The sequence below is a fragment of the Hypanus sabinus genome, chromosome 10 (assembly GCF_030144855.1).
Source record: "Hypanus sabinus isolate sHypSab1 chromosome 10, sHypSab1.hap1, whole genome shotgun sequence".
NCBI lineage: Eukaryota > Metazoa > Chordata > Chondrichthyes > Myliobatiformes > Dasyatidae > Hypanus > Hypanus sabinus.
The window spans coordinates 44,959,705-44,982,247 of record NC_082715.1 but is presented as its reverse complement, the minus strand read 5'-3'; the positions used below and the strand labels follow the sequence as shown (position 1 = coordinate 44,982,247).

The 22,543-nt window shown below is 41.5% G+C and overlaps 1 protein-coding gene across 1 annotated transcript; it reads right to left on the bottom strand.

Moving 5' to 3' along the window:
• Positions 1-3,717: 3,717 nt before the first annotated feature.
• Positions 3,718-22,276, bottom strand: LOC132400481 (uncharacterized). Its single transcript, XM_059981469.1, has 3 exons — positions 22,149-22,276; positions 14,123-14,344; positions 3,718-4,325 (listed from the first exon to the last, which is right to left on the bottom strand). Exons 1-3 carry the CDS (start codon positions 22,274-22,276, stop codon positions 4,061-4,063), a joined length of 615 nt encoding a protein of 204 aa, XP_059837452.1. The 3' UTR covers positions 3,718-4,060.
• Between the last annotated feature and the right edge of the window lie 267 nt (positions 22,277-22,543).

Here is a 22,543-nt window from a genome sequence, read left to right as displayed (position 1 = left end):
AGATTTAAACTGCTCTCGTTCTCAGCTGCCTTTCTCGACATGCTGCAAGTGATCGCACATGCGGGATAGATCTTGGAATCTAGGGGCGGGACCTCCACTGGCTGTCTCGTCAGCTTCATTGCTGACCAAGCCTTACCACTGGCTAAATCATTACCCAGAAGGACGTCCATGTCAGTTCTCGGGAATTCGGATCGCACCCCCATTTCAACTGGTCCAGATACCAGCTCACAATTCATAATGATCCTATGCAAGGGCACCATTTCTGTCCCTTTTCCTATTCTTTTCACAGCTACCCTTCCTGACTTGCGACCAAAATCCAGTATCTTACTGCTAACCAATGACAGTTCAGCACCCGTGTCTCTCCAGATCCGCACGGGAACTAGTGGGTCTTCCTCCCTCACAGACACGGTTCCGTTTGACATACAAGTCTCAGACCCTTCTTGTACTCTGTCTACCCGGGGTCTCTTGTCAATTTACTGATTACCACGGCACATCCTATAGGGACTGCTGCTTTCCCTTTTCCTGTCTCCTTCCTTGGAGCAAAGCACCTAGATGCAATATGTCCCCCCTTTCCACAATTAAAACAGGTCAAGCCCGGAAATCTCTGGCCATCTTGCCTCTCCCCCTCAATCTTACCACTAGCTCCTGGCGGGACCTCTGCCTCAGCCGGCGGGCTTTCTCTATCGTTCCCACGGTCTCTCTGGGAACTTTTATTCGAGGAAAACTTTGTCTTGTGGGTTAGGGCATATTCATCTGCGAACCTAGCAAATTTGGAAATGGGCTTATTGGGCTTCTCATTCAAATACATCCGGATATCATCTGAAACACAACCTTTAAATTCCTCAATCAGAATTAACTCCCTGAGACGCCAAAAATCCTCTTCCACTATTTCTGCTGTACACCAACGGTCCAAGAGCACACCCTTCTCATAGGCAAACTCGGTATACGTCTGATTCCACCCTTTAAATTTCTGAGCTTTTGCCTATACGCTTCAGGTACCAATTCGTAGGTCCGGAGAATGGCCTCCTTTACTTTGGCATAATTATCCGCCTCTTCCTCCTCCATGGACAACGCTGCATATGCCTGTTGTGCCTTCCCTTTTAACACACTTTGTAACAATGCCACCCATTGCTCTTTGGGCCACTTCTGATTCACTGCCACCTTTTCAAAATACAAGAAATAACTATCAACATCCGTTTCCTCAAACAAAGGTACTAACCTCAACTCCCGACTAACATTAAACCACTCCTCTTGGTCTGACCCTTGAGCTCTTCGCTCTTGCCTTAACTTCTCCATATCCAAGTCATGTTGCCTCTGTTTCTCTTTTTCAGCTGCTTCCAGCTGTTTTACCTGAATTTCATGCTCTCTTTGCTTCTCAGCTCTGTCCTGCTCTTTTTTCACCTCTAACTCCTTTAGCTGGAGCTCATGCTCCCGTTTCACCTCTTTCTTTCTCCTTCTTAGCTGCTTTAACTTAATTGCATGTTCCAACCTTAATTTCTCCAACTCTAACTGAGCCGTCCCACTAGCTGGTACCCTTTCAGGGATATTTTCCAATACCTCAGCTGCAAACACATTTTTCCCAATATAATACTGAGTTATGGCCCTTCACACCTCCCGCTTTTTCATTGACAACCTCACACCTGCGAGGTCCCTTCGCCATATTTATCAAGTCCGATTTGGTGGCCGCCTCTAGCGCCTCCAGAGTTGGGTTTTCTGTAAATTCATCCATGTCCATCTTTGCTGGTTTCCCATCTGGCTACCCGTGTAACCAGATCCAAGTTTGGACTTACAAGCCCGATTCACTGGCCCCCCAGTTTGGTGTCAAATCCCAGACGAGCCCCCAAGTTGTTACGTACTCCATAACTGGGTCACTTAACAGCAAAGATAGAGAGGTCTGTTGAAGTCTGATGGTACTATTTTTAACAGTATTTATTGATAAAAATACACAAAAATAATATCAATACAAACATACAGATAATATATGTCGTCAATACTAAATCTAAAAGCGCGGGTATAATAATAATCTATAAGAAATAGCTCTATCGTTGTCTAGGGGATAATGTATTGCCCAATGGAAATATAAAAGTCGCTCAAGTTCATTCAGGCTGCAGCTTTTGGTTGGAGAGAGAGACGATGTTTTTAGAACTTGCCTGTTTTCCTTTTTATGATGTCGATCCTTCGAAATGTCGTCAATGGTGATCTCTTCTTTAGCTAAACCGTCTTCTGTGGTAAGGCCTCAATCCCGGGCAACAGGAAAGGACACACGTGGGCCCTCCACCAGCTGTCGCTATTAAACGCTGTCACGGGATTTCTAGGGTTTCTCCTGGTGCGTCTGAAGGGGTTGTTCCTCAGACCTTCTTTTATCCTGACTCACAGGGTCTCAGATGTCAATCAGGTTGGAATGATGCCATCCTCCAACCAGCCCACATTGCTCATTCCTTGAGGGCTTCGATGAATAGCACAGTGCTCAATACACAATTCCGTCTCCAAGAGACAATGGCCGTTTCCCATGGCTTTGTATCACTGAGGGGCCAGGACATTCCAAACCCCTTGTGGATTCTGTGTGTCTTTCTCTCATTTCCTGGGTCTCCTGACCTGAATTAATAGCGATCTTGCGATTTTCAAAAAGGAGGGGGCTACTTTGTACCCTTCAGCCCCTCAGAGTTGGGGCACAGGCGTAAAAATACTCAGGGTTATTCCCTCTGACTTCTCGTATGTTATCTGGTGGGGCGACTATACTGCTGGGACAAGAAATACCCAGGGAATGTGACAGAAGAGTTTTGAATATTACCTGTAAGCCATGTCCCCAGGATTTCTGATGGGAGAGTTTTGCACATCATCTATTAGTTAAGATTCTGAGAATGTTTCCATTATTTCATATTTTCTTACAATCTAAGAGGAAGCTATTCAGCCCACTAGGTCAATGCTAGTTTACAGAACAATCCCATCAACTACTTGTATAATAGGGAATTAAGGATTATGGGGAAAAGGCAGGTAGGTGGATACGAGTCCATGGCCAGATCACCCGTGATCTTATTGAATGGCAGAGCAGGCTTGATGGACTAGTTGGCCTACTCCTGCTCCTATTTCTTTGTTCTTATTATGCTACAAAGGTTTTAGCTGTTCTCCTGTTAGTCACACCTTGTCTTTATGCTATTAATGTTTGGCCTTTTATTAGGCAAGCAAAGTTTCCAGTGATAGTGAAAATTAGACACCAAGACCTATAGAGATATATTTGTGAGTATTGTATGTGAATGCTCTGAGAAACTGAAAAAATACCATGATGGCAACACAATTGGTGCAATTAAATTCCTTAAAGTCATCTGTGTGTTCTATTTGTCTGTGTTATGGACCTTCAGAATAATCAATAAAGCAAAGAAAAGGTTTTTCATATTAGTGCTGAGATTTAAAAGTTGGGTAAATATTAATGACTTCCAGCTGCCTGCATTTAAAATCATTGTGAAAAGCAGATATATATAAACTTAGCAAGTTTGAGTGCAATTTCAAATCAATTATGGCTTTATCCCAAAGGTTTCAAAAGTGCCTTTAATGTCAGAGAAATATAACCAATTCACATCCTGAAATGCTTTTTCTTCACAACCATTCACGAAAACAGAGGAGTGCCCCCAAAAAATGAATGACAGTTAAATGTTAGAACCACAAAGTCCCCCCCCCCAGCTCCCCTCCCTCCTGCGCGTAAGCGGCAGCAAGTAGCAATCGCCCCTTCCCCCACCGGCAAAAAAAGCCTGGGCCCCCTCTACCGAGCACTCAAGCGTGAGCAAAGCAACAGCAAAGACACAGGCATGCGGTACTCCAAAGTGAACATTGTTCACCCGGCATTCAACATACCACAGGCTCACTCTCTCCTAAATAAAGGAGAAAGAGATGTCTTCATTTCACAGTGAAAGAGGAGACATAACAAACAACTCCACACACAAAATGCTGGTGGAATGCAGCAGGCCAGGCAGCATCTATAAGGAGAAGCACTGTTGACTTTTTGGGCCGAGACCCTTCGTCAGGACAAACAACTTGCTGGATATGATGTTAGAAGACTGTTGCATCACTTTTTCTGAGCTCTGTGTCCAAAGATCTCAGGTCTCTGGGCACACAGCCTTAGATCTTCCATAACACATGAGTCTTCTGCTCGGACACCGGCCTCCAATACCCCCCCCCTCCCCCACCGTCTCCAGAGCTTCAAAAACTTGGTCCTCTGAAGCCCTTGGTGTACCGAATAACAGCCAGTTGTGAGACCCTGACAGCGGGTCCCATCCCCGCAAAGAACCAAGGATAGTGTGTAACTCCAGGTCAGAGTCTTCAAAAGAATCCTGAAAGGGAAAAATAGAGACATTAAAGATAGAAATCGAGCTGTTTCCGAAGATGCAAGCAAAGGAGTCGCTGTTAACTGCCATTAACCTCCTAAGGTCTGCCTTTAAATCTAGTGTGAAACAAGTTTAGTTCTTTAAATTGTGCTATCACTAACACAGATAGCTGAAATATTTAAAACTTTGATTTAAAATATAAGCAAATAATACATACAAATTGAAGCTTGTTTTACAACTGCTCTCAGAGAAGAATATGCTGTCATAATTGTCTGAACTCTACATTTTTTCTGCAAATATGCTTTCTGTTCATTAAACAGTTACCTTGAAAGTAGCAACCACTTTACAGTCCATAATAAGTTTTTCCAAATCATTGAATTATTAAATCAAGAATAATAAAAGTAGTTCTGAAATATTTCCCAAGTATTATTTATTCCTGTTGAAAACTGCAATTCACCTAACTCTGAGAGTGGGGAATAAAATGATGTTCAAATGAAATGAGATTGTACTGATGAAAGTTCAATAACTAGCCAGATAAAACACAAATTAATTTGATCTCCATCTCAGCAGCATAATTAATGCTAGAGAGATCAACAGGAATGTTTCAATGGCCGTGAAAATGATGTCAGATGGTAGGGTGATGGAGTATAAACAGTGACAAAGACCAGCTAGGCCAAATGATCTTTTCCTGTTACTTATTCTAAGTGAATCAATTTAATTTATTTGACTTCCAGCCTGAAATATCAGATAACTTCAAATAAATATCATTTATTGCAGAAACTCATTTCAGTAGATTTTTTATCTGTGGTTTGAAGTAATGGTTAATCAAAATAAAATGTATAAATCAGTGCAAGATGCTCTTGTTTAAATATGAACTTAACTGTTGAGGTAGTTTGATGACCTTCTTTTAAAAATAAATGTATAATTGAGTTTCCAAAAGGGAGTATGAGAAACATTTATTTCAAAGATTCAGAAATAAGTGTACAGAGCAGAATTTCCAAAAGAGCCTATGACATTTGGAGATGTGGTGAACTGTGTGAAGGGCAATAACAGATTTTAAGGAGATGAAACAAGCTGGTGGAGTGGGCAGAAAGGTGGCAGATGAAATTATTGCTGAGAAATGCAAAATATCATAATTGCATTATAAAGTAATAGGAACATTTCTGTAAAGAGGTACAATGCTTTTTTATTTTGGAAAGGAGGGCAGGCTGAGAGAATGGTTCAAAACAAAAAGCATAAAGTTCCTGGTTTTTATAAATGGCTGCATCAAAGAATTGCAGAAGGACATACAGTACACGAAACTTACTCTAATGCAGGGTGTTATCCAGAAATACTGACCATCCCTCTGCCTCCACAAAAACTCAGGTTGGAGGAGCAACACCTCATCTACCATCTGGGTAGCCTCCAGCCTGGTGGTATGAACATTGAATTCTCCAATTTCCAGTAATTCCCTCCCCCTTCCCCTATCCCAGGTCCCTCTCTGCCTCTCTCCCCTTTCAACTTTCTGCTTCTTTATCTCTACAGTTCTTTCATGCTTATCTCCTTCTCCTCCCCCCTTTATCTTTCCTCTGATTGGTTTTCCACCTGGTGCCTCTAGGCCAAGGGTCGGCAACCCGCGGCTCTTTGATCTCTGTGCTGCGGCTCCCCGTAGTTTGTTAGTTTTCGAAATGTAATTCGAAATTTGAAGATTATGGTGATCTTGTACAATCTAAAAACGTTGTGGAGACCGCTTTTCCTGGCACATCCAAACCGGCTCACAATTAGCCACCGTTCCGGTTAAGGGAGATAGCCTACGGGGGGTTGTGAGTACGTGTCTTTTGGAGCACCCGCGCCCATGGGGACGGGTTGAGGGAGGCTTTAAATCAAGACTGTTTAGTTTGAATAAAGTTACCTTTGACTGCAGTGTCTTTATTTTTGCGCTGCGTGTAGCGCTAAACACCGCTACAACGTGTTTTTTATCGCTATTAATATACATCACCACTGCCAATGCCTGACACCAGCCAGTGCGCGCTTTCTTTTAATTCTTCGATCCAAGGTAGGCTACCTATGGAGTAACCTTCAGCCCAACGTCTTTTTTTTGGAGTTCAAAATGTTTTTGTTGCATGCAGAAATGTAATTTCGTTTTCTCTGCAGGAGTTCATCAATTTCATAAATGCAACACATTATAGTTTGTTTATACATAGCATAAAGGCAAAAAAAACCGTTGTACGCAGTGTTATTTCATTTTAAATGTCAAACGGGTTTTGTGGCTCCCAGTGTTTTCTTTTCTGTGGGAAATGGGTCCATATTGGCTCTTTCAGTGGTAAATGTTGCCGACCCCTGCTCTAGGCCCTACCCCCTCCCCTATCTCTATTACTGGGCTTCGGTCCTCTCTTTCCCCCCATTCCTGATGAAGGGTCTCGGCCCGAAACGTTGGCTACTCTTTTCTCACGGACGCTGCCTGACCTGCTGAGTTCTTCCAGCGCTGTGTACGTATTCTTTGATCCACAGCATCTGCAGTTGTATTTTTGTGTACAAATACTTTCTGACATGCTGAGTTCCTCTGTCAGTTTTGCTATGTAAAGCCTTGTTTAGTTCCAGGAACTGCATTTTAGAGGGTATATATAGGTTCAGAAAAATACAGAGAAGATTTACTACAATCATTCCAAGCCTAAGGGAATTTAGTCATCCGGATAGAATGGAGATGCTGAGGTTTGTTCTTCATAGAACACCAATGTTACATGGCAATCTGACAGAATAATTTTAAACCATTAGTGATATTAACAGGTAGGTAAAGAACCCATGAACAAGGAGAAACAGAATAAAGAAGGTTGGAAAAGGATTGAATGTGTGATAAATGAAGATACTTGGCAGAGCTAATGCTAGGTGCTGTAATGTACCAGCAGACAGCCTCAGTTGTCAGTAGTTCACCTCTCTCTTCTACTCTAATATTCAGTTGTGCTGATCTCCCTGCAACAAACGTAGTCCATCTTAACACTCCCCTCCCTCACTCTATCTGTTTATTCCCTCTCTCTTTGTCTACCTCTATCATTCTCCTGCCATAGAGTTTTAACTCCACCCCTGCTCACCTCCCCCACTTAGCACTACCTGCTGTCACTTTTCACCCATCCTAATGGCCTCAAAATCCTTTCTAACCACACCACTACTCCTGTCTTACTGGCATCTCATCCCTTCTCTCTCAGTCTGATGCAGGGTTACAACCAGAATCCTTAACAATTTATTTCCTCCCTACAGATGCTGCTCGACTAGCCATGTTCCTCCAGCACATTATTTGCTGCTCCAGAATCCACCATCTGCATTCTCTGCAGTCTCAGTCGCACTGATCAGAAGGGAGCTGTAAAAGTGTCTGAAAGGAACGAACACACAGGGCTATGCTAGAGGGCAGGGAGGCAGGCAAGTTGGCTGCGTTTAATAGAACAGTTATAGTCTCAACGGGCCAAACAGCCTAACTTTGAAAATGTAACCGTTCTGACGTTGCCCGAATTCACCCCATGCAGAAAGTAACTCTGTTTGCTTTGTCAGTGACTGTTTGACTTCAGTGATATTTGAGCAAGGCACTTGCAGGGATTAAGATATGCCTTGGCAACATTCAAAAGAAAATGAAAATGAAAGCTTGCCTTATATTAAGTTAATGACCCTTGAACTAAATGGGGCCTTCAAAAGAGAACTTGACAGGACCTGCTGATACCACAGGGCATGGAAAAACCATTTATCCAGAGGAGAAGAGTCTTCACAAAACACTAATCACATTATATAGCATGACAGAATGTACAAAGCTTTCACAGCATAGAAACTATTCATTTCTATCTCCTTTCTAATGCTTTTATCATATTCCAGGTGTTTACTGTATCATTCATTTCCAATTTTTACAGTCAATACCCGATTTTTGGTTCTGATAGTTCAGCCTTTGAACTGAGAATACATACCAATGGAAAGCTTAATATTTTTCTCTCTTAACAATTCGGCCTTAGTCTGTTGGGATGTGGTTACAGAGAGTTCAGGAACCCTGTGAATGCTGCTCAAGTAGTCATTGTTTACGCCAGAGCTTTGGCAGCAAACTAGGATGATAATTTGAATACTTTTCAATACTTCAAGTTCCCAAAGCCAAAATCACATGCTAGCTTTGAGCTATGCTAACAATATGTACACCTTTGGCCCTTTGACTGGGAGAGTTTTCTTCAGACCAAGGGTAATGAGATTAAATGAGGTGCCCCTCACAGCAATCTGCCTGGTTGTGAGATCATGTGCATGTTCAGAATCAGAATCAGTTTTAATATCACTAGCATACCACGTGAAATGTATTGTTGTGTGGCACCAGTATATTGCAATACGTAATAATAATAAAATGTAAATTCCAATAGGCAGTATAGAACTATAGATATATAATTAAATATGTAGTGAAAAAAGAGGGAAGAGAATAGTGAAATAGTGGTCATGGATTCATTCATAACTCTAATGAGAGAGGGAAAAAGGTGTTCCTGGAGCATTGATCACCTTTGGAAGATGTCCTGGATGTGGGGACCTCTGTGCCCATGATGGAGCTGGCAGAGTTTAACTTTCAGCAGATTTTTCTGATCCTGTGCAATGGCCCCTCCACACCAGACGGTGATGCAACCAGTTGGAATGCTCTCCACAGTACATCTGTAGAAATTTGCAAGTGTCTTTGGTGACAAACCAAGACCCCTCAAACTTCTTATGAATTACAACCACTCTCAGGCCTTCTTTGTAATTGCATCAATATGTTGGCCTCAAAATAGATCTTCTGAGTTGTTGACACCCAGGAACTTGAAACTGCTCACCGTTTCAAATGCTGATCCCTTGAGGAGGTCTGGTGTGTCTCCCCCTTGACTTCTCCTTCCTGAAGTTCACAGTCAGTTCTTTGGTCTTACCAACATTGAGTGAAAGGTTTATGTTGTGACACCATTCAACCAGCTAACTTCTCATTCCTGTAGGCCTCAAGTTCAGGTTCAAATGGTCCAAGTACAATCCAACCAGACACGAATGTAGCCAAACAAAACAGTGTTCCTCCAGGGCCAAGGTGTAATGCACATTACCAACATTGATTGTGTTGAATGCTGAGCTGTAGTCAATAAACAGGTATTACTACTGACCAGGTGATCCAAGACCAAGAGGAGAGCATGTGAGATTGCATCTACTATAGACCAATTGTGGCAATAGGCAAATTGCAGTGGGTTCAGGTCCCTGCTTAGGCAGGAGGTGATTCTAACCACATCCAGCCTCTCAAAGCACCTGATCACAGTGGATGTGAGTGGCACTGGGTGATAGTCATTCAGGCAGCTCACCCTGCTCCTCTTGGCCACTGGTACGACTGTCACCCTTTTAAAGCAGATGGGAACCTCTATCTGCAGCAGTGAGAACACTCCCACCAGTTGGTTGGTACAGGTTTTCGGAGCCCTACCAGGTACTGACTCCTTGCAAGGGTTCATGCTCCTGAAAGGTGTTCTGATGTCAGCTCCTGAGACAGAGATTACAGAGTCACCCGATCTTGCAGGGATTTGTACAGGTGTAGTTTAATTCTCCCTTTCAAAGCATGCATAAAAAGCATTGAGCTCACCTGGGAGTGAAGCAACACCGCCAATCATGAGGGTAAGTTTCGCATTGTAGGAGGTAATGGCCTACAATCCCTGCCATTCATCCAATTCATTCTCTAATTTCAAATGGAATTGTTCTTCACTCTTAAAGTGAAGTCTATTTTAAGACTCTCCAAGTCTCTTAACTCATAGGTATTCCACACACCTAATTGTAGTTATTATCTTTAAAAGTAGATTAGAAGCAATGCTAATTCACTGCTAGTAGTTTATTATTTATAAGCAGCCTCCCTATCCACAACTATTAAGATTACTCTCATGCTGAAAATATCTGCAAATGCAAACATTACTCCAAGCAGCAGCAGCTTCCTACAGCAAAGAAAACATTAGAGGCTGAGTACTTCTCTCCTTTGACTGATTGAGTTGATTCCCCAGTGACTCATGGGGAATAACAAGAAGCTCAAATGAACTAAGTGCACTTTCATTTAACTGGACAGTGACAATCTCAAATTGAGGGTAAATACCAATAATTTACTTTTGATGAAGACAAAGCTGAAGGCATTGTAAAGGTAAAAAGACTTATAAAAAGTGGCAGAGTTCACAGCTCTTTTTTGGGAAGGGTTGAATATTATTTACTTGATTTAGGAAGGTGCTAACAAATACAGTACATAGAAATCAGTATACTTTAACAAAATCATTTCACAAGGTTTGAAATTTCTTTTTGAAATTTAATCTGCTTTGATAAATCCCCAAAGAATGAAATTATTATTCTATTTTATGTCTCCAAATGCATCAGGATAAACATAACCATTTAACTATGAACAACATACTTTAGTATTTTTTGTTGCATTTACATCTTCATTTTAAGAAAATTATCATTATTTTCAATTGGTAATATTGTAGCAGTCATACAACCTAACAGTCCAGATTTATTAATAACTGGGAAAACATGATAATGGTACAGCAAGAAGTTGAGTGTTTTGTTTCTATTTCAGTATATTGGTTATCGTTCCATCTAGATTTTGACCATGTGTTGAGAAAAGAACACATTAATCAAGAAGGCATTAACCTTGATGTTGAGATAATCGGCTGCAATTGCAGTGTTAGAAAATGAAAGAACCTGCAACATACTAAAGATATTTGCTGCACAAATTCACTTAATGTATTGTTTTTATGTGTCATAGTCATTGACTCTGGAATTTGATTCACCATTAACTTACCTAAAGTATTTAAAATGTAATTGCTTTGATTCATAGCCCAATAGTACCTGGACTTATACAAGAAGCAAACTTGAAAGCTATTCATTAGTTGGGCCTGGAAACAAACAAGAACATGAAGGTGGAATGAATCACCTTGAATCACCTGGACAACAGCAGTAGCTATGTCAGGCTGCTGTTTATTGATTACAGCTCAGCATTCAAAATAACCATACCCTCAGTTTAATCCACAAGCTCTAAAACTTGGACATCTGTACCACTTCCTGCATCTGGATCCTTGACATCCTCACTAGTTAGTGCAGTTTGGACGCAACATTTCCTCTTTGCTGACAATCAGCAGTGGCACACCTCAATGATGTGTGCTTAATCAACAGCCCTACACTCTCCACACCCACAACTGCATGACTGGGCATGTCTCAAACATCATCTATAAATTTGCTGATGGCACAAGCATTGTTGGCAGGATTTCAGATGGTGAAAAGAAGGCATGCAGGAGCAAGATAGATCAACTAACCATAAGACCATAGGATATTGGAACAGAATTAGACAATTTGGCCCATTAAGTCTGCTCTGCCATTTCATCAAGTCTGATCTATTTCCCCCTCAGCCCATCTCCTGTCTTCTCCCTGTAACCCTTCATGCACTGACCAATCAAAAATCTGTCAAATTCTGCCTGAAATATACCCAATGATTTAGCGTCCATACCTGCTTGTAGTAATAAATTCCACAGATTCTCCACTCTTTGGCTAAAGAATTCCTCTTCTCTGTTCTAAATGGATGTCCCTCTATTCTGAGGCCGTGCCCTCTGGTCCTAGACTCTCTAGGATACATCCTCCCCTCATCCACTCTATCAAGGCCTATCTGAATTCCAGTGAGTACAGGCCCAGAGCCATTAAAAATGCTCTTTATATGGTAAGCCTTTCAATCCCAGAATAATTTTCATGAACCTCCTCTGAACCCTTTCCAAAGACAGAGCACCCTTTCTTGGATAAGGGGCCCAAAACTGCTCACAACACTCCAAGTGAGGCCTCAGCTTTGCCTTATAAAGCCTCAACATTACATCCTTTCTTTTATATTCTAGTCCTCTTGAAATGGAGGCAAACATTGCATTTGCCTTCCTCATCACTGATTCAACCTGCAAATGAACCTTTACGGAATCCTGCATGGGAAATCCTAAGTCCCTTTCCACCTCAGATTTTTGAATTTTCTCCCCATTTAGATAATAGTCTACATTTTTACTTCTTCTACCAAAGTGCATGGCCATACACTTCCTGACACCGTATTCCATCTGTCATTTCTTTGCCCATTCCCCAATCTGTCTAAGTTCTTTCTGCAGCCTCTATTCTTCATCAACACTACCTGCCCCTCCACCTATCTTCATATCATCCACAAAATTGGTGACAAAGCCATCAGTTCCATCATCCAATTCATTAACATATAATGAGAGAAGAATGAGCCTCTGGAATACCAATAGTCACTGGCAGTCAGCCAGAAAAGGTTCCTTTTATTCCCACTCTTTGCCTCCTGCTAATCAGCCAATTCTCTATCCATGCTAGTATCTTTCCTGTAACATCATGAGCTTTTAACTTGTTCTCATATGTGGCACCTTGTCAAAGACCTTCTGAAAATCCAAGTACACAACATTCACCAATTCTATTTTGGCTATCCTGCTTGTTATTTCTTCAAAGAATTCCAACCGATCTGTCAGACAAGATTTCCCTTGAGGAAACCACGCTGACTATGGCCTATTTTATCATGTGTACCCTGAAACCACATCGCTAATCAACTCCAACATCTTCCCAACCAATGAGGGCAGACTAACTGGTCTATAATTTCCTCTCTTCTTTCTTGAAGAGTGGAGTGATGTGTGCAATTTTCCAGTCCGTTAGAACCATGACAGAGTTTAATGATTCTTGAAAGCTCATTACTAATGCTTCCACAAGCTTTTCAGCCTCCTCTTTCAGAACTGGGATGTAGACCAAATAATTTATTTACCTTCAGACCTTTCAATTTCTCAAGAACCTTCTCCCTAGTAATGACAATTTCAGTCACTTTGCCCCCTGAAACTCTTGAAATACCAGCATACTGCTGGTGTCTTCCACAGTGAAAACTGATGCAAAATACTTATTCAGTTCATCCACCATTTCCTTGTCCCCTATTACCACCCCTTCCAAAATCTGATATCAACTCTCACCCCCTCTTTTACTCTTTATGCATCTGAAGAAACTTTTGATATCATCTTTAATATTATTGACCGGCTTTTCCCTCTTTATGAGTTTTGTAGTAACCTTTTGTTGGTTTTTAAAACCTTCCCAAAACTAACTTTCCACTGATCTTTGCTCTGTTGTACGCCTTGTCTTTGGCTTTTACATTGGCTTTGACTTCCTTTGCTGTTCTAAAAAACTATCTTATAGATTTTCTACATATTTTCCCTTTTGGGATCCAGCACCAACCTGATTTTCCTAATCTACCTGCACACTTTCTGGTTTAAGATGGCGCTACTGAAGATGTGTGATGGCTTCCTGGTACAGGCAAGAGACTTGACTAAAAACATTACTTATTACATCTTTTCTGAAGCAAGTTGCGGCGAACTAACACCTCAGGAGCCAGGTGAAGGTGAGGCTGCTTTGGGGGATGTGCCATGCTGAGGCATTGCAAGACGTAACGTGTTTGAGCCAGAGCAGCGGACTGAGTGTGCAACGCTGTCAGAAATGGAGTGAGTGATTTGGAGAGGAGTTGGTGTGGAAGAGTTTCAATGCCTGTTCACCTAACCCAGGTGTGAGGTTGGATCGTTCCAGGTACCGAGCTGATCTGGTGAGATTGCGAATGGCTTTGAGCTGGGCGGCCCAAGCATATCGGGGCACCTGAACCTGGGACCTGGAAAATGGCACTACCTGGAGTTCAGACAATTTAAACATTGGCACAGATATACTAGAAGCCCAAGTGTTGGGTATGGAGAGAAGGGCCAGACTGATTTTGCTCGTTTTCCCCACAAATTCTCATTCTTTTCTCTGCTGCACCGAGGTTGTGAACTTACCTGGCTGCTGTGCTTTCTTGCCCCACTGGTGAGATGAACTGGGGACCAAGGCTTGGGTGTACTCCGGCTGCTCCAGGCACAGATCTGGGAGTCAGTCTGGTTCGGAATGCTTTTGGTTTGTTTCTACTGTTTGGACTTTGTGTGTTTATTTTTCTTTCTTTCTCTGCACAATGGTTTTTGGTCTTTTTTTGAATTGATTTATTCGGGTTTCTTGCTTTGTGGCTGCCTATAAGCAGACAAATTTCAAGGTAAATAATTTACATATTCTTTGATAATAAATTTGCTTTGAATCTTGATCTTTCAATGTTGAAATCTACTATGACTATTGTAATATTGTCCTTTTTACATGCATTTTCAATCTTCTTTTGTAACTTGTAGCCCACTTCTTTGCTACTGTTTGGAGGATTGTATATAGCTCCTACTAGTGTCATTTTACCCTTGCAGTTCCTTAGCTCTTCCCACAACGATTCTACACCTTGTGATCCAATATCACCTCATTTGAAGGACTTGATTTCATTTTTTATTAAAATAGCCACCCCTCCCATGTCTACCTGCCTGTCCTTTCAATACAACGTGTATCCTTAGATATTAAACATCCAGCTATAATCTTCTTTCAGCTATGATTCAATGATGCCCACACCTTCATACTTGCCAATCTCTTACTGTTACAAGTTCATCTATCTTATTAAGTATACCATATGCATTCAAATGTACCACCTTCATTACTCTATTCATCACCCTTCTTGATTTTGACCCCTTTTAAAATTGCAACATAGCCTTTTGACTGCGATTTTGCCCTATCAGCCGCCTCTCCTTGCTAGTAGTCTCGCTGCACACTGCCTTTGTTTGTAAACCATCTACCCCATCCTCAGCCCTATCACTCCAGTTCCCATCTCCTGTCACATTAGTTTAAACCCTCCCGAAATGCTTCAGCAAACCTGACCACAAGGATATTGGTCTGCCTTGGGTTCAGGCGTAACCCGCCCCTTTTGTGCAGGTCATACCTTCCCCAGAAGAGATCCCAATGATCCAGAAATCTGAACCAGTTCCTCAGCTATGCATTTATCTGCCAAATGCTGCTATTCTTACCCTCATTGACACGTGGCAAATGCAGCAACCCAGAGATTACTACCCTGGCAATCCTGCTTTTCAGCTTTCTACTTAGCTCCCTAAAATTTCTCTGCAGGTCCTTCTCATCTGTCCTACCTATGTCATTGGTGTCAATATGTACCAAGGCTTCTCACTGCTTACCCTCACCCTTTAAAATGCCTTGGTCCCAATCCAGGACATCCCTGACCCTGGCATCTGGGAGGCAACATACCATCCAGGTGTCTCTATCACATCTACAGATTCTTGTCTTTATTCCTCTAACCATGGAATCTCTTATCACTACTACAGTCCTCTACAATTCAGTGCAAGAGACCTGGTCAATATAACTGCCTCCTTTCATGCCATCTCCCTCAAGAGTATTCATACCAGTATACTTATTATAGAGGGGAATGGGCTCAAGGTACTCTATACTGGCTGCCCATTTCCTTCCTTCTTCTGACAGTCATCCAGTTATCTGCCTCTTGCAACCTTGGGGTGACTACCTCCTTGTAGCTCCTATCTACCATTTTCTCATTTTCCTATATGAGCTGAAGGTTATCAAGCTGCAGCTCCAATTCCTTAACAGGTTCTCTGAGGATCTGCAGTTCAGTGTACCTGGTGCAGATATGGTTACCCCAGAGGCAGGAGGTCTCTCAGAATTCCTACATCTCACACAAAGAACACAACATGGCCTCTGGTGCTATTCTGACTGTGCTAACTATGAACCAACAGCTGAGGAATGAAGATGAAGAAACTTACCAGATATTTATCTCACCCAAGCTTGATCTAACCTAAGTCAAATGAGGTAGAGGTACCCCATTCTAACACAGGCCTACTGACACAACAGCCATTCCAACAATGGCTACTACACTTGCACCTGCCTTAGTTTTATTTGCCATTGCTAATGAATCCTGTTCACTGATTGGTTGTAGTTCAAACTCCAAAAATTGTGGCAAAGCACTGCTTTTATAATCTTCAGTTGTGGACCTATGTGAAGTCGTTCTTTTCTTCTTGTGCACCTATTCATGGTTCAAACTTTGAAAACTGCTGGGAAGAGCTGCTTTGTAAATCTTCAATTGCAGGTCTGTGTAAACCTTGCAAAGTCTGTGAAACCAAGGAATTGAATGTGGATTTCAGGAAAGGGAAGTCAATGGATTACACACCAGTCCTCATTGAGGGATCAGCAGTGAAAAGGGTGAGCACTTTCAAGTTCCTGGGTATCAAAATTTCTGAACGTCTATCCTGACACAACATATTGATGAAATTACATTAGGATTTTGATAAAATTTGATATATTATCAAAGACTCCAGCAAATTTCAACAGATGTATTACTGGTTGCATCACCATCTGGTTATGGAGGGGTCATTGCACAGGATTGGAAAAAGCTGTATAAAGTTGTAAACTCAGCCAGCTCCATCACTAGACTCCCCAACATCGAGGACACCTCCAAAAGTTGATACCTCAAAAAGGCAGCATCCATCATTATGGACCCCCCATCACCCAGGAGATGCCCTCTTCTCATTGCTACCACCAGGGAGGAGATACAGGAGCCTGAAGTTGCACACTCAACATTTCTGAAACAACTTCTTTCCAGTCTCCATCAGATTTCTGAACGACAATTAACCCGTGAGCACTATTTGCTTCTTTGGTCTCTTTTTCCACTATTATTTGATTTATTTTTAATATATTCTTCTTATTGCAATTTATAGTTTTTATTATATATTGTAATGTACAGCTGCTGCAAAACAAGTCTCATGACATATGCCAGTAATACTAAACCTAATTCTGATTCTAATTCTGAATTGTAAAGGAATTTTTTTAGAAAATACATGGATAAATATTCCCAATTGAATATTTCTTCATGATGTGTCAAATTCTGCTGTCTGCTCCAGTATATTATAACCAGGTTACCACAGTTATTTTTCTTTAACCTGGCATTACTTTTTTGCATTGGTTTGGAATCATTACTTTTATGTGGAAAATTAGTTCTGGTGCTTGACTTCTAGGGTGTTAACCTATCCAATTACACCATATATTAAGCCTTTGCAGTTTGTTCTAGGATGACTGAATCATAACTCTTCCTGCATCAGTCAGGCTATGTTAGAAGATAAGAGTAAAGATTTATACAAACAAATATGTGCTTACTTCTGCAGTTGTATTGTGCTGTGCCTCGCCTAACACTGAACTGCTGTTAAAACTAGTCTTGGCCAAGGACCTGCGGTAGATGGTAGTTTATCTTAGTGATCCAAAGGGAGAGGACCTGCTCTAATGAATGGCTTAGGACATAAATCAAGGGCAGTCATTCCACTGGTGACTAACCTCTAGGGAGAAAACAGTAATGCACATTTACAAACTGATCAAAATAATTTTTTGGAAAATTTTAATACTCAAGTATAGAAAAAATAGCAGATCAATGAGATCCTTAGACTTGTTTTCATTTAGATCACACTGACTGTGGTCCCATAATCCCCAATAACCTTGTCTAAAAAATCAATCAATTCTCAGTTTTTAAATTTAGATTTACAGCCATGGCATGTTGTCAGGAGAAAAATTTAGCTTTCCACAACCATTTCTGAAATAAGTATGTTCAGAAAATAGTACCAAAATGACATACTATATGGAGAGATACAACAATGCCTAAGTTAGCCCACCATAGAGTTACAGAATAAATCCATATGCCCCCCAAGCTAGTCCTGTTTGCCCTCATTTGGTCATGTCCCTCTAAACCCCTCCGGTCATAATCGTACACACATATCTTCTAAATACTGTTGCTACACCTGTCTCAACTACTTTCTTTGGAAGCTCATTCTAAATATACACTAACCTCTGCATGAAGAACTTGCCCTTCAGGGCCCTTCTAAATCCTTCACCTCTCACTGTTAACCTATGTCTCCTTCTTTTTAGTTCCATATCCTTGCGGGGGAAAACTACATGTGTTCATCCTATTTATATACCTCATGATTTTATACAACTCCATCAGATCACTCCTCAAACTCCTACATTCCTAGGAATTACAGAGGCATGAGAGAGGAGCTTGCCTAAGTGGATTCAAGGATACTGGCTGGGATGATCGCAGAACAGAGATGGCTGAGGTTTCTGGGAGTAGTTTTCAAGGCACAGGATAGACATGCTCCATGGAGGTAGTTCTCAAATGGCAGGGCTAGACAACCGTAGCTGACAAGGGAAGTTAAGGACTGCTTAAAAACCAAGGAAAGAGCATTTAAGATAGCAAAAGTGAGAGGGAAACTGGATGATTGAAAAGTTTATAAAATTCAACAAAAGGCAACTAAAGAGCTATAAAAAGGGAAAAGATGAAATATGAGGGCAAACTAGCTGTTGATAATAAAGAAGGATACTATAAGTTTTTTCAGTTATGTAAAGAATAAAAGGGAGGTGAGAGTTGGTATTGGACCATTGGAAAATGATGCTGGTAAGCTAGTAATGTAGACAAAGAAATGGCAGATGAATTTAAGAAGTGCTTTGCTTCAGTCTTTACTGTACAAGACACTAGCGGTATACCAGAGGTCTGTGAGTTTCAGGGAACACGAGTGAGTGCCATTACTCTAACAAAGGAAGAGGTACTAAGCAAACTGAAAGATCACCTGGACCAGATGGACTACATTCCAGAGTCCTGAGAGAGGTTGCTGAAGAGATAATAGATGCATTGGTCATGATCTTTCAAGAATTACTTGATTCTGGCATGGTCCCAGGGGACTAGAAAATTGCAGATATCACTCCACTCTTCAAGAAGGGAGGAAGACAAAAGAGAGGAAATTATATGCCAGCTAGCCTAACTTCAGTGGCTGGGAAAGTGCAGGAGTCCATTATTAAGGATGAAGTTTCAAGGTACTTGGAGACTAATAACAAAATAAGTCGAAGTCAGCATGGTTTCTGTCAGGAAAATCTTGCCTCACAATTCTGTTAGCATTCTTCAAGGAAGTAACAAACAGGGTGGACAAAGGAGAGGCAGTGGATGTCATCTACTTGGATTTTCAGAAGGCATTTGATAAGGTGCCTCATATGAGGCTACTTAAGATAAAATCCTCTGGTGTTACAGGAAAGATACTGACATGGATAAAGGAATGGCTGACAGGCAGGAGGCAATGAGTGGGAACAAAAGGGCCCTTTTCTAGTTGGCTGCCAGTGGCTAGTGGTGTCCCTCAGGGGTCAGTATTGGCACTGCTACTTTTGAAATTCACATGGGAGAGACTGGTCCACAATGTTCATAGCAAGTTGGTAAATTGGATCCAAGGTTGGCTTAGAAATAGGAGACAAAAGATGATGGAGGATGGTTGCCTTTGTATTTGGAAGCCTATGACTAGTGATATACCATAGGTATCTATATTGGGGCTCTTTCCATTTCTTATACACATTAATGACAAAAATGTGAAAGTTGGAGGTATGATTAGTAAGTGTGCAGATGACAAAAAAATTGACAGTGTGGTTGATAGTGGGGAGGGTATTTGTGGGCAATAAAACAATGCTGAACAGTTGGTGAGTTGTGCAGACAAATGGCAAATGGAAATCAATTTCAATAGGTTCAGTGCTGAGCTCATTAATATATTAGAGCATTTCGAGGTAAACAAAGGGTCTCCTAAAGAGCATGAGGGTGAATAAATCCCTGTGGCTTGATGGAACGTACTCCACTATTGAGAGAGGCAAAAGATGAGCATTGTGATGATGGTCAAAGTCACGGGAGAGACTCTGGGGCTAGTGATAGACAACAGACAATAGACAATAGACAATAGGTGCAGAAGTAGACCATTCAGCCCTTCGAACCTGCACTGACATTCTGAGATCATGGCTGATCATCTACTATCAATACCCAGTTCCTGCCTTGTCCCCATATCCCTTGATTCCCCTATCCATAAGATACCTATCTAGCTCCTTCTTGAAAGCATCCAGAGAATTGGCCTCCACTGCCTTCTGAGGCAGTGCATTCCAGACCCCCACAACTCTCTGGTAGGAGAAGTTTTTCCTTAACTCTGTCCTAAATGACCTACCCCTTATTCTCAAGCCATGCCCTCTGGTACTGGACTCTCCCAGCATCTGGAACATATTTCCTGCCTCTATCTTGTCCAATTCCTTAATAATCTTATATCAGATCCCCTCTCAATCTCCTTAATTCCAGCGTGTACAAGCCCAGTCTCTCTAACCTCTCTGCATAAGACAGTCCGGACATCCCAGGAATTAACCTTGTGAATCTACGCTGCACTTCCTCTATAGCCAGGATGTCCTTCCTTAACCCTGGAGACCAAAACTACACAATACTCCAGGTGTGGTCTCACCAGGGCCCTGTACAAATGCAAAAGGATTTCCTTGCTCTTGTACTCAATTCCCTTTGTAATAAAGGCCAACATTCCATTAGCCTTCTTCACTGTCTGCTGCACTTGCTCATTCACCTTCAGTGACTGATGAACAAGGACTCCGAGATTTCTTTGTATTTCTCCCTTACCTAACTCTACACCATTCAGATAATAATCTGCCTTCCTGTTCTTACTCCCAAAGTGGATAACCTCACACTTATGCACATTAAACGTCATCTGCCAAGTATCTCCCCACTCATCCAGCCTATCCAAGTCACCCTGAATTCTCCTAACATCCTCATCACATGTCACACTGCCACCCAGCTTAGTATCATCAGCAAACTTGCTGATGTTATTCTCAATGCCTTCATCTAAATCGTTGATGTAAATCGTAAACAGCTGTGGTCCCAATACTGAGCCCCGTGGCACCCAACTAGTCACCACCTGCCATTCTGAGAAACACCCATTCACTGCTATCCTTTGCTTTCTATCTGCCAGTTTTCTATCCATGTCAATATCTTCCCCCAATGCCATGAACTCAGATTACCCACCAATCTCCTATGTGGGACCTTATCAAATGCCTTCTGAAAATTGAGGTACACTACATCCACTGGATCTCTCTTGTCTAACTTCCTGGTTACATCCTGGTGATATAGAAGTCTTTACTCATTACAATAAGCAGACATACTTCTGCAGGCTCTCATGGTAGAATCTCACAAACCCAAAAGTACATCTCACTTTTATACCTTTAAGATCAAAGTTAACAGCAGGTGATTCAATACAATTATAACAGTTACAATGACACCAGCCTCTTCAATATATTGGGTTGACAATATTTCCTTTGAATTACATATCTATAGTGACAGACGCCTCTGAGTGTTCAAACACCTTTGTCACAAAATAATTCACACTAATAGACCAAAAGCTTCCTGTGACAGTAATCGCAGAAACCCAAAATGAATGTTGCCAGGGCTGTCTCTGAATACACCAATATACCAAGTGCACTAAAACTATTGATTGCCTCTACCTTTGATGATGTTTGGGATGCCAAGTGACAACATCACTCTGGGCTGCCAGCTTAAATTCATGTTGTAATGATGCAAATAACTTAGCCTATGTTGCCTGGTTGTTGCAGGCAAATTAGCACAACCCCACTGTCTTAACATTTGGATGATGCACATGCAAAAATCTCATGGCCTCCATTTTTCAAACCATATCTTTTAGCTTGTGAGGCTGTCTGTGCTTTTAACTACAATTTGCTGCTAACAATTTACAAAAAAATAAATGAAGACTGGATCTTGCTTGAATGAATATCTGCTATATTCTAGTAACTCCAGAATACTTCCTAACAATGAGATCGACCAATTAACAATGAGGCTTTGACCAATACTTTCATGTCCTGTTTAGCCACAAGTGAGGTCCAGAAAGACTGGCAGGAAGCTAATGTTGTACTATTATTCAAGGAACTAGGAATGATCCTGGAAACTATAGATTGGCAAGTTTCACATCAATGGCAAGGAAGTTACTGGAGAGAATTGATAAGAATAGGATTTATGGGTATATAGAAAACCATGGCTTGGTTAGGGAGAGCTAGCTTGGCTCTGTGTGGGTCAAGTTGTGTCTTACTAACTTGACTGAGTATTTTGGATAGTTGATGGAAGTAGAGCTGTGGATGATGTCCACATAGATTTTAGTAAGATGTTTCACAAGGTCCATCATGAGAGGCCCATTCAGAAGATTAGGATGCATGGAATCCATGGTGAATTGGCTGTTTGGATTCGGAACTGGCTTGCTCATTGAAGACAGGGGGCAGTGGTCAACGGGACTTATTGTAACTGGATGTCCGTGATTAATGGTGTCCTCAAGGATTTGCTCTGGGACCTCTGCTGCTTATGATGTAGATAAGTGACCTAGATGAAAATGTAGATAGGTGGGTTAGTAAGTTTGTAGATGATATGAATGGTGGTGGTGCTGTGGATAGCATAGAAGACTAGCAAAGTATACCGCAAGATATAAATCAATTGC